The following is a 12,356-nucleotide window of genomic DNA, read 5'->3' on the forward strand; positions in this document are numbered from 1 at the left end:
GCTGCCCAGGGATGCCTCTGAGCTCCCCTCGGATTCCCCCGTTACAGCACTGAGCACACAGTTGTCACCATCTGGTTTCTGGTCACCCAAGCTGCGAGTACTGCGGGAAACGTGACGGGCCCAAAGGGACGACTCGGCATAGTACAGGCAGGGAAGAATGCTGAGCAGAGGGATTGGCACGTATGGCAGTGGCCACAGGCCAACTTCCTAGAGCTGGAAGTTGGTGGACTCCGGTGGCCAAGTGCTGGAGATTAGGGATGAATGAAGCCCCAGAACTCGGGGTGCCACAACCCCTACTTTCACAGGAAACCCTTCTGAGGAAAGTGTTGCAGAGAAAGAGGGGCTGACCTCCTCAAAGTCACAGAGCTGGAGACTGAGCCAAGTCAGGAAGCCAGACTCCCTGACACCTGGAGGCCTCATCCTCCCTCTGCTCCTCACAGCAGCTGTGTGGCCCAGCAATGTCACACACCCTCTCTAAGCCTCAGTGCCCCTCCTGGGCCTGACGGAGATAATGCCTGGGCACACAGAGCTCCGTGAAAGCCCACTCCTCCTGCGGGCCCCACCTGCCCACACCCAGAGAGCTCCCTTTCAGCTTGGGCCCCAGGTAGGGGGACTGAAAAGGGACTTTCATGCAGAGGTGGGGGAGAGATGAGAAATAGGGATTTAAGGTCATTGAGACACAAGTGCTATGGCTCTGACACTACCAGATGCTCTGTGATGATCTAGATGACTCTAAGACCCTTGGTTCGGAAGTCTGTGCTATGGTTACTATGATGATAACGCCTGATACTTATTTCATCACTTACCATGATGTTATAAGCTATAAGATGCTGCGCTGAGCATCTGTTTTGTTTCGTTTTGCCTACATGGCATCTCTTTAATGCCCACCCCCATCCACACTTATTCTGGGGCATCACCTCATTTTTCTTCTGGGGAACCACCCATCTTCTACTCCCAATCCATGAGGGGTCCTCCCACCCCTGTTTCCAGGCATTGACTTGTGATCTATGCCAGACCAATGAGGCTCTATCCAGGGACTCTGGTTGAAACCAAAGGGAAGATGTGAGTTAGGGGCAGGCAGCCCATAGCCACCCTGCTGGCAAATGGAGGGAACCTGCCTGTACGACAAAGATGTCATAGAAGAGAGCACAGTCCCAGGTGGAAAAAACAAGCCCAGACGACATAATATGAATTCCTGAATTCAGCCATACCTGAAGTCAGATGTGCCTAGAATTTTCGGTTATATGAACCAATGAGCCTCTTATGTTTACACCCGCATAGTCAGGTACTATGTCCACTAGCTCCATGTGACTTTTTACATTTAAGTTAGTTAAAATGGAATAAAATTGAAGACATCCAGTTTCCCAATTGCAGTAGGCACATTTCGAGTGCTCGGTGTGCACGTATGCCTAGGGGCTACCACATTGGACAGTACAGAAATAGAGCATTTCCGGGACTTCCCTGGCGGCGCAGTGGTTAAGAATCCGCCTGCCAATGCAGGGGACACGGGTTCGAGCCCTGGTCCGGGAAGATCCCACATGCCATGGAGCAACTAAGCCTGTGCACTACAACTACTGAGCCTGTGTGCCACAACTACTGAGCCCACATGCCACAACTACTGAAGCCCGCGCACCTAGAGCCCGTGCTCCGCAACAAGAGAAGCCCGCACACCACAACGAAGAGTAGCCCCCGCTCGCCGCAGCTAGAGAAAGACCACGCACAGCAACGAAGAACCAACGCAGCCAAAAATAAATCAATAAATTAATTACAAAAAAAGAAATAGAGCATTTCCACGGTAATGGAAATTTCTGTTGGGCGACACTCATATAGACCATGTGAGTCACAACACACTTTTGTCCCTTGTGACTAAAAATCTCGACACTCTCTAGTTTTAAAGGTCATCTGTTCCTCATGGTCTTTAGTTTTTTCCAACCCTGGGGCCTGGTAGAATTTGTGGTTTTGGTTAAATTCCAGCTGAGACATCTGCGTTCAGTTAGGGGTTTGGCCCTTGCTCTGGGGGCTCATGGCCAGTGTGGGTTGGCCTGGTCCCCCTGTGCCCCCAGCACATGGTGTCAGCCCACCTTGGACCAGGAGTTCTCCTTGCTGAGCAGGTCTGCGTAGAAGTAGGCCATCTTCCACTGGCCCTTGTAGGTGAAGCACCACATCAGCTCCCAGTAGCACATGTGGTGGAACTGCTTCCAGTGCTGCTGGGCCTCGCAGCACTCCTCGAACCGCCGGATGGCCTGTGGGAACCTTCCGGTCAGCCTCGGTGGGTGTCCTCTGGCCCGCCCCCGCCCCGCTCTCTGCACCCTCTGTCCCCGTCCAGCTCCACAGTAGCCCCAGCCTCCTGCCGTGCACAGCGGCCCAGCCCTGTGCCAGGCTCAGGGAGGGGGCGAGGGGCAGCATCAGGGAGACAGGAGTTGTGGCCTCCAGTCCTGGTTCTACCGCCTAAGTCTTACACGACCTTGGGCCCAGTTACTGCCCCTCCTGGGGACTCTGGTCTTGCAGCACAAAATGAAAGGGTGGGACAGAGCTATAATAGAGGGATAACAGGCAGTGGAAAGTAGTAATCTTACAGTGATATAACGTCTATGCCTCAGAGCAAATTCCAAAGGTTTCAGAAGCCCCCACGAAGTGACCTGGACCTGGGGCATCTGTCCTGTTGCCTGAGGAACCACAGCCAGGACCAGCGGGAGACGCCAGAACTCCAGGTCACGGAGTCCGTCCTGGGCCTTGGTTTAATGCTGGGGATTCTGCCCGGACGGTGACCCGCCCCTCTCTCACCCCTTCGACGGCTCCCTCCCACCTACAGAGCCCAGACTCCTTAGCCAGACCCTCAAGGTGCCCGCTTCAGCCCCTGGCACCAGGTTCCAGCCTGTCGCCCTGCCCTGGACAGCGGGTCTTCCCACCTTTCTGCCTTACTCAAGGATGCAGTAGCCTTCCATCTCCCGTTCAAATTCTACTCACCACAAATGCCAACTCCTCCCTTGTCTTCCCAGACTGCCTCAGTTGGAAGTGCCTCTCCTGCCCCCGCTCTCCCGTAAGTCCTCTCTCGGGGCCCTCCTCCCAGTCTGCCCTGTCCCTGAGTTCGTCTGTGTGTATCTGTCTTCCTACTGGCCTGGGAGACCCGAGGGCCCTCCAGCACCAGCTCCGACCCCCATTACTCACCGCGTCAACATTGCCTTTAATGGCTTCAATCCGCCCCGCAAAGAACAGGAAGATGGCGCCCTGCAACAACACGCATGTGGGTCCGTGTGGGTCCACAAGGCACACGTGGGCTGGGAGTATCTGCCAGGAGGTAGGGCTCACCTTAGGGTATCGCTTCAGGTAGGGTCTCAAGAGCTTCTCTGCCTCCGCGATGTTGACGTTCCCAGTGCCTGAAGGAGGTGGGGGGACAATAGGACACGTCACCATCCTCCCTGGTGATCCGCCTCCCAGCAACCTACCAGGGGCTTCTCAGGGTCTCCGTTTCCCCTCTGTGAAATGGGGATGATAACTCTTCTATCTCCAGGGTGATGTGAGGATTGAATTAGACAGTACAGCCTACAGCATCCTCACACCCTCTCTGAGGTGGGCATGACCCACCCCCATTTCACAGATGAGAAAACTGGGGCTGGAACCCAGTCACACTGTGAGGAAGCGAGTAGTCAGCAGGCCAGGCCCCAGGACAGTTGACTCGGCTCTGCTGTTTCTGGTTTCAGTGCCCCATCCCCAGTCCTGGGGGCCCGAGCAGGGTCTGCAGCCCCTTGCCCTCTCACCCCCTGCCCTTAGAGCCCACCAAAGCCCAGAGGCCCCAGCACTCGCCCCAAGCTCACTCCTACCGAGCACAAAGGTGAGGAAGGTGTGGTAGCACAGCAGCAGCATGACACAGAGCACGGCGCGGAAGCTGTGCCCCGATGCCCCCTCCTCCAGCTGCCGCAGCCCGTAGTCCTGGAGGAAAGATGGGGACTGGCTGAGGCCAGCAAGGCCTGAGCTCCCCAGGGTCCTCCGTGGGACCCAGGGAGGGGGGGAGGGGCCTGGGAGGTCACTGGACAGGTGTGAGGGCAACGCTGCCACAGAAGAGACCAGAGAGTGCTGGACTCCGAGTCTGGAGCCCTGGAGGCCGGGTCAGCTGCTCCCAGGCTGTGCAACCTCGAACAAGGGGCTGCCCCTCTCAGTGCCTCAGCCATCTTCCTGAGGGCAGGGGACACCGCTGCCACAGCCAGGGCAAAGGCGTGGGTGTCCCCTGCCTCCTCAGTAGCCCCTTCCCCATTCCCCCCTTTATTCACTTGCTCAGTCCCCATAGTGGGCACGAAAGCCCTGAGTAGCCCCACGTCTGGTGGGGGAGTAGGAATGACAAGGAGGCAGATAATCCTAACCACAGGCTCAGGGCACAGACAGGGCTTTCGTGAGATTGCTCAGTTCTTGTATTAATTGTTATGATTATGTTCTGATCGTGCCACATAATTCGGGTTTTCTGTGTAGTAATGTTTCCTTTAAATAAATTTAAGTAAAAAATATGAATCACATTTGAGAAAAATGATACATAAGTAATAATACAGAGGTGTGTGGACATGGCAAAAATCAGGAAGGGCTGGAGAAAGTCCAAGTTGGAGAAACAGTGACCTGATGTAAAAAAAAAAAAAAAAAAGCCCCTTGTTTTACAAAACAAAGAGGCCCAGAGGAGGGCGGGCCTTGCTCAGACTCACAGGGAGAAGGGGATGAGGCTGGACTGACCCAGGGCCCCTGACTTCCAGGTTAATGCTTCTTGTACCACATCAGGCCTCCTCCACCAGGGAGCCCTCCCTGATCTGCTACCTGGCACTCAGATTCCTGCCCTCAGTAAAGCCTCTGGGTGCTTGAGTCCTCTGGTTTCCACCTCAAGGCCCAATGCACAGTAGGGCTTCCCTTGGGCATCTCCCAGACCAGAAAATGGTCCCAAGGGAAGGGACTTGCTCAAGGTCTTCTGAGGGGAGAAGGACCAGTTTCCTGCCACCTGCCAGGCTCAGAGAATATGGTCCCAGGCCCCTGAAGGACCCCAGGAGCTGCTGTTCACACCCACCCTTACCCGAGAGCCTCTCTACCCTGGGAAGGGCCTGGCAGGGATCAATGGCCTCATTTGCAGGAGAGGAGACTGAGGTCCAGAGAGGTCTGAGCCTTGTCCAGGGCCACACACTGAGGGGGGCTGAGCCAGGACTGGCACTCAGGCCCCGCAGCCCCTCAGCCTCACCCTGTTCAGCTGAGCTCCAGCCCTGGGGCTGAGCAGGTTGAGATCCCCAGAAGGAAGGTGGTTACCTTGTTTCCTGAAAACCCCACGAACTCTAGCAGCCGCAGGATCCTGGTAGGAAGCATGGACAGCGTCTGCAGGAAGAGGCAGGTGGACACGTGAAGGGGTGGGGGCTGACCCTCCCAATCTCCAAGTCTCCAGAGTCCTGGGGGTAATCCCAGAGGTGCAGGCCCTGTCTCTGGAATGCCCATGAGGAGGCCCTAGGTTTCTGAAAGCCAGCTTCCCCAGATAGAGGCACTACAGAGTGACAATTAGGAGCCGACTGCGTCTAAATCCTAGTCTCACCACTCCCAGCTCGGGCAGCTACATTTCCTCTCTCTGCCTCAGTTTCCTCATCTGTAAAATGGGAATAATAATAGCCCCTACCAGATGGATCAAAATAATATATGTGAAGCACATAATAGGGCCTGCACCTAGCAGTTAGCTATTGTTATTACACTGAATCCCTACTTTGTAACAGGGGCTCTGTCATTGCATTTGATCCTCAGAACAGTCCTGCAAAGAAGGGATCACTAACCCCTTTCAACAGACGGAGAAACAAGGCACAGATAAGTGACAGGATATGTCCGAGGCACCACAGCTCATCAGAGGTGGAGCCGGTTCTCGAACCGCAGCCAGTCCAGCTACAACCTGCTGAAGTACCTGATGCACTTGGCAGCTGGTATCTCCCAGCACTTGGGCCGGGATCACTGCTCCCATTTTACACAGGGGAAATCTGGAACCCAGAGAGGGGTAGGGACCCCCATCAGAACAGGCTTTGCCTAGAGGGGAGAGAGCCACCCCCTGCCACACTCACACTTTTGGGTAAGTCCCTGGCCACCCAGGGCCAGAAGTCTGAATCGTCAGAGAGCAGCTCCTCCTTCCAGGAGCAGGCACAATTCTTTCTTCTGAGCCTCCCTGCCTCAGCTCACTGTTCCCTCTGCCTAGAATGCCCTTCCTGCCTGGAAAACGTCCTCCGCTTATGGATCCTTCCAGATCCAGCTCAAATATTATCCCCTCTGTGAAACCTTCCCGGGCTCCCCCAGGAAGGCGTCCTGGCTCTCTGTTCCCTGTGGGTCGTCAGCTGTTTCCAGGCCTGTCTCCCTCCCTGCCACTGGTCAATGTTTAACCAGCAGCCCTCCGGGGAGGAAAAAGCCCTGATGTATTGTGTTTGTCAGTTTCTGGTGCTGTAAACGCTGCCACTGTAGTGGATTTCAAGCTTTCAACTTGCCTTGGGAAGAAACGCCACGGCCAGCCCCCATCTCCACCCCAGCTGTGAGCCCGCAGGCTGGCCACGTGTCTGCTTCATCACTGGGGCGTGGGATAGTAGCTCGGCAGAGACCATGGGTAGGGCAGGGATGTGCAGGGGAGATTAATCTTGAACCCAGACACTGTGGATGTGGGAAGGGCATGCCCACTCACCAGGTTGAAGGCTCCCACACCGAGCTTCACTCCTCCTTCAAAGTGCCTGTGGTTCTCTCCCTTGCAGTACTGTGAGGACTGCACGAGGCTGTCTAGCTCCCTGCGGAGGGATGCAAAGTCTGTTTCAGCCACATGTGGGGGCCTGGGTCCTCTTCCAGCTGGGCCCAAGTTGCCCCTATACTCCTAGCTGATCTCAGAACTCCCTGGCGGTGGTAACCGTCTGGCAATCCGGAGAGCTGATATTCGAGGAATTTCTAGCCCCATCTCCCATCGTAATGACACACCACTTGCTCTTGAATTTCAGCTATATCAGCCCTAGCACACCCGCCTTGTCCAACATCTAGGCATTTGCTCGTGCTCTGCATTCTGTCTAGAACAGTTTCTCAACCTCGGCACTACTAGTATTTTAGGCTGGATAACCGGATAATTTCTTTGTTCAGGTGGGGGCGGGAGGCCGTCCTGTGCATCCTGGGGTGCTCAGCAGCAGCCCTGGCCTCTACCCACTAGATGCCAGCAGCAACCTCCCCCAGTATGACAATCAAAATGTCTCCAGACACAGCCAAACATCTCGTGGGAGGAAAAACCGCCCCCAGTTGGGAACCACTGGGTTAACTCCAACACCGCCTCCTTGAGGAAGTCTTCCTGGAGTCTCTTGGTTGGAATCCAACCCTCTTTCTTCTGGTCACCAATAGCTCAGAGTCCATATCCCAGTCTGTCTGGGGCAGGACAGGGGCTTTAAAGATGTACCTGCCTCCCTTCCAGGCCACGAGCATCTTGAGGGCATTTGCTCAGCAAACACGGACTAAGGTTTCTCTGTGCCAAGCACCGGAGGACAGCAGGGAGCAAAGCCATCAAGCTGCTGTCCTCACAACTCTCCCGCTCTTAGAGACAGACCCCTATCGAGTCACTGTGAGGATGAAGAGGAACCCTGGAGCCTGGCCTAGTTTGGGGTTCTGGGAAGGTTTCCTCAAGGAGCTGACATTTGAGCTGAAAACTGAGTGATGAAGAGTTAGCCTGGCACAAAGTGTCCCTGGCAGAGAAGACAGTGTGTCCCAGGGCCCTCAGGTAGAAATCTGGCATGTTTGAAAACCTGAGGGAAGGCCCAAATGTCTGAGGCACAGTGGGACGGGAGCTACGGCTAGGAGGACAGGGGGACCTCCCAGGAATGATTCGGCAGGACCCAGGAATTTATTCTAAGAGCAAGAAGGGGTCTCAGGAGTTGGCAGGGACTGACTGACCTGACAAGGTTTGTGCTTTGAAAACATCACTCTGGCAGCTGGTAGGGAGACTACAAGGGCCAGAACACAGTCTGGTTTCCCTGAACAATTCCAGCAGGACCCACAAAGCAGTGTGGTGTCCATATACTGCATGGTGTGCTATACCCCAGTAGTACCTGGAAATCAAACTCACCATCTCTCTGCAGGGAAATAGTCACATTAAGTGGGGAAAATAAAGATGATAGTCTCAAGTCAATTCAAGTCAACTTTTAATGGAAAAGGAGTTTCAATGCCAAAATTGGGGCAGTGGGGAGGGTTAATTATTTTCAGAGCTTTTCTGATTTTGGAATTGTAGGTAAGGATTGCGGGACCACATTGGGCAGAAGTGCTCTGGACTGAGTCTTCAGTCTTTGCTCCATAAACACGGCCTACGTGTGGCCCAGTGCTGAGATGGCATGGAAATAATCTGGCTCTCGAGGAGCTCCCAGTTTGGAGAGGTGGTGTGTATTATGTAAGCATCATCCCTGTGTACTGGAGGGTTCAAGGAAGGCTTCATGGGGAAAGCGGCATTTGGACGGGGCCTTTACGGATGTGTAGGAGTCCTGCTGCTATTCTCAAAATGACTGTTCCTGTGTCTTTCTCCCACCCCCACCAGACCGAGCTGTTTGTACAGAACATGTGCCTTGTTTTCCCCTAGCTCAGGGTCAGGCACAGAGTCTGCTCTCAGGGGGACCAAATGAACGGATACACCCAGGAGAATAATATTCCAGAAAACTGAAGTCCTGAGGGTACAGAAATCTATCTGAGGTCACATAGCATTCTAGGTTTCCTGCCTCCAGCCAGTGCCCTCTACCTCCCACAAAGCAGCCTGAGGGACACAGGGCAGTAGATGCTGTGGCCTCAGGCCCCCCAGGCCAGCCCCACTCACTTGTAGGTCTGGTAGCTGTTTCGAACTTTGATGCCACCCTTGATGAAGCTCACCATGTTCTCGTCCTGCAGGGGGGAGAGATGCTAAGAGCCGGGCCTGGGTGGGTAGCCACAGGCTTGAGAGGGATCATACAAGGCTCTGGATACTGCCTGGTCCTCCCTGGGCCCAGCTTTATGAGAGGCCCCACGTGGGTGGGGTCAGAGGCCTCCCCACTCTACCCCTGGTACTTGAGATAAGGGTCTTGCTTGCCAAACAAGACCTCCACAATGCCCAGGGCTCAACCACAACCTCCTGTAGCAGGCTCATATGTACATATACTATGTGTGTGGAGAGAGGCCTGGAGGAGATGCTCCCACCGGTTAACAGGGGCGGAACTGTGGGGAAGGAAGGGAGACGTTCATTTTTTGATTGCTTGTGTTTTTTTACAACAAGCAGGTATTTATCACATTTGTAATTTAAAGCGCCAGTACCTGGGGACTTCCCTGGCGGTCCAGTGATTATGACTCCGTGCTTCCACTAGAGGGGGCACAGGTTCGAACCCTGGTTGGGGAACTAAGATCCTGCATGCCACACAGTACAGCCAAAAAAAAAAAAGCACCAATACCTACAGTCCACCTGACAGTTCCACTCCCAGGTATACACCCAAGAGAAATGGATGAACATCTTCAAGAATGCTCACAGAATCACGGTTCATAGCAGCCAAGAACCGGAAACAACCCAGATATCCTTCAGCAGGATAATGGATAAACAAACTGGTATATTCATAGAAGGCAGTATTACACTGCCACGTACAGTTGGGTGAAGAAAGCAAGTCCCACACAGCTTGAGGCCTTAAGAAGCTCAAAGGCAACTAAAACATAACAATATGCTGTTCAGACATGAATAGGAAGCCGAGAAAACCATTTTTAAAAAATAGGGCGGGGGGGCTTCCCTGGTGGTGCAGTAGTTGAGAGTCCGCCTGCCGATGCAGGGGACACGGGTTCGTGCCCCGGTCCGGGAAGATCCCACATGCCGCGGAGCGGCTGGGCCCGTGAGCCGTGGCCGCTGAGCCTGCGCGTCCGGAGTCTGTGCTCCGCAACGGGAGAGGCCACAACAGTGAGAGGCCCGTGTACCGGAAAAAAAAAAAAAAAATAGGGCGGGTGATGATAAATACAAACTCTAGGTAGTGGTTTCCCCTGGAGGAAGGGAGGCAGAGGGCAAGGAGATGTGCCAGCAGGGTTCTGTTCTCCAGTTGGGTGGGGGGTTCGTGGGTGATTATTAAGTGTAATAATAGGGTAAACAAACAACGGAAATAAAAGGCCAGTCATGGTGCAATTATTACAGTGATCCTAACGAAGAATTCAGATTAATCCAATTCTAATCATCTGAGGTCCAAAAAGACAGAAAAATCACTAACAAAAATAAACAGTACCCCAACAATAAAATTTATATGTGCCTCTCCACCCCAGTACACCTATTTACATGACGATTATATTTTATAATTATAATCCAGGCTTTTTGGTAAAATCATGACGTGATGGTTCTCATAATTTCCACTGTGGTGAGGAGCATAGGCTCTGAGTTGGCCAGACCTGGTTCAAATCCCAGCTCCGCCATTTGCTAACCATGTGACCCTGAGAAAGCGGTTCCTCCCCCACTAATCCTCCCCATCATAGGCCTGGGAGGTGCTGATTAAATAATACATAGAAATGTAGGTAAAAACAAACATGCAGGGGCTTCCCTGGTGGCGCAGTGGTTGAGAATCTGCCTGCTAATGCAGGGGACACGGGTTCAAGCCCTGGTCTGGGAGGATCCCACATGCCGCGGAGCAACTAGGCCTGTGAGCCACAACTACTGAGCCTGCACGTCTGGAGCCTGTGCTCCGCAACAAGAGAGGCCGCGATAGTGAGAGGCCCGCGCACCGCGATGAAGAGTGGCCCCCGCTTGCCACAACTAGAGAAAGCCCTCACACAGAAACGAAGACCCAACACAGCAAAAATAAATTAATAAACTCCTACCCCTAACATCTTAAAAAAAAAAAAACACGCAATGTGTATACGGTATGTAAAAACAACATGCCTGTAATGTACATACAAAGCCTGGTATGTTGCAGGTTCTACAAGTCAAGTTTTTGAATAAATCACGTTTGATTCATTCAGACTAGTGTGCTGAATGAATCAAACGTAAAGCAGGCTCTGTCACCCCTGTGACATGAAAACAGCAGGGAAGCAGCAGTCACGAGGTGGAAGCACATCCTGGTAGTGGGTGGGAATGCGTGTGCTCCGTGTGGAGGGGTAAGGCCCATCACCTCTGCCACTGAGCCTGCCCAGGGCCAGGAGTGTTGGGGTGACGGAGCCTCAGTCCTCGCCTCAACCCCAAGGGGGCTGGGCATGGCTGCTCTAGACCCTTCAGGCTAAGACGTGGTGACCCATCTTCTGAAACCCCCAGGCTGCTTGTACAAGAAGAGGGTTCCTACCTGCAGGAAGGTCAGGGCTGCTCTCTGCAGCAGGCACTCTGCGTAGCAGACCTCAGCGTGGATTTCCACTGCAGGGAGAAAACCAAAGCCCTGCAGCCTCCTGGGACTCTTGGCAGGAGGCTTGGGCCAAATCCTCCTCACCCCACTTCCCAAAAGGCAAAGGGAGCCTGAGTCAGCACCTGCCTGCCACCTCCCGAATCCCCATCACCAGGTTACCTGGTGGCAGGCACCATTGCCCTGAATTAGCTCACACCCCCGACCCCACCCCCGAGAATGTCAGCACAGGGCCCTGGGCCTTGTTCTCTTGTCCTCCGGGCGTCACTGCAGGTGCTGTGCACCAACACCCCTACAGTGCTGGGATGAATGGATAAACCCAGGGAAGCCGCAGGCTGCAGGAGTAAGGAAGGAGAACGAACACAACCCGAGGAGTCAGGAAAGACTTCCAGAAGAAGACACCTGAGTTGGGCTATTTGAGTTGAACATGGGATGGAAGGATGAGGCAGGAAGAGCTTTCTCGGCAGAGGCCCAGGAAAGCCAAACAACTCAGGTGCCTGGGGGACAGCTGAGCCACAGAAGGTTAAAATGGGGTGGAGCAGGGAGAGATTTAGGGGACAGGGAAAGATGAGGGGCAGAAGTCTGGCTGTAAAGGGTCTTAAACACTGGTGGAGGCCTGCAGATTTGGTCCTGTGGGCAGCAGGGAGCCATGGAAGGTAGGAAGGAGAGAGTGGCACCATCACAAGCACTGTTTTGCACTGGAACCTTCAAAGGGCTCTCGAGGTGGGGAGGGCCATTTGCCCCTGCACTAAAGGGCCCCAAATTGCTTATGGTTGGCTGCTGCTGTCTCCAGGACTGCCACATGTGGTCACGGCACAAAGACGCCACATGGCTCTGGCGGCCCAGACCTTCTCTTCCACGGCCCCCAGCTGTTTCATCTCAGTGTGTCAGCCTCTAGGACCACATTCCCCGCAGGAGCACGTGAGATCACTAAGATAATTAAACCAGTAGACCTAACTGCACACACAGTCCTAAGCCCACACTGGCCTGAGGAGCAAAGTGCATGGACCTTGTGACAGCATTTTCTTACCCAAT

The 12,356-nt window shown here is 54.0% G+C and overlaps 1 protein-coding gene across 11 annotated transcripts in view; it reads right to left on the reverse strand.

Moving 5' to 3' along the window:
* The window catches only part of TTC39A (tetratricopeptide repeat domain 39A), a 51,843-nt gene that overhangs the window by 9,596 nt on the left and 29,891 nt on the right, over nucleotides 1-12,356 (reverse strand). For all 11 annotated transcript variants that reach the window (XR_010940834.1, XM_067726087.1, XM_067726088.1 and 8 more), the window contains 8 exons: nucleotides 11,268-11,335; nucleotides 8,813-8,877; nucleotides 6,668-6,767; nucleotides 5,275-5,340; nucleotides 3,822-3,930; nucleotides 3,310-3,377; nucleotides 3,169-3,228; nucleotides 2,082-2,243 (listed from right to left, as the gene is read on the reverse strand). Coding sequence is in view for 10 of the 11 variants with exons in the window: in XM_067726087.1 (XP_067582188.1) it covers nucleotides 2,082-2,243; nucleotides 3,169-3,228; nucleotides 3,310-3,377; nucleotides 3,822-3,930; nucleotides 5,275-5,340; nucleotides 6,668-6,767; nucleotides 8,813-8,877; nucleotides 11,268-11,335 (698 nt within the window). In the remaining variant the exon portion in view is untranslated. The remainder of the gene's footprint in view (nucleotides 1-2,081; nucleotides 2,244-3,168; nucleotides 3,229-3,309; nucleotides 3,378-3,821; nucleotides 3,931-5,274; nucleotides 5,341-6,667; nucleotides 6,768-8,812; nucleotides 8,878-11,267; nucleotides 11,336-12,356) is intronic.

This window comes from Pseudorca crassidens, chromosome 2, assembly GCF_039906515.1.
Source record: "Pseudorca crassidens isolate mPseCra1 chromosome 2, mPseCra1.hap1, whole genome shotgun sequence".
Lineage (NCBI taxonomy): Eukaryota > Metazoa > Chordata > Mammalia > Artiodactyla > Delphinidae > Pseudorca > Pseudorca crassidens.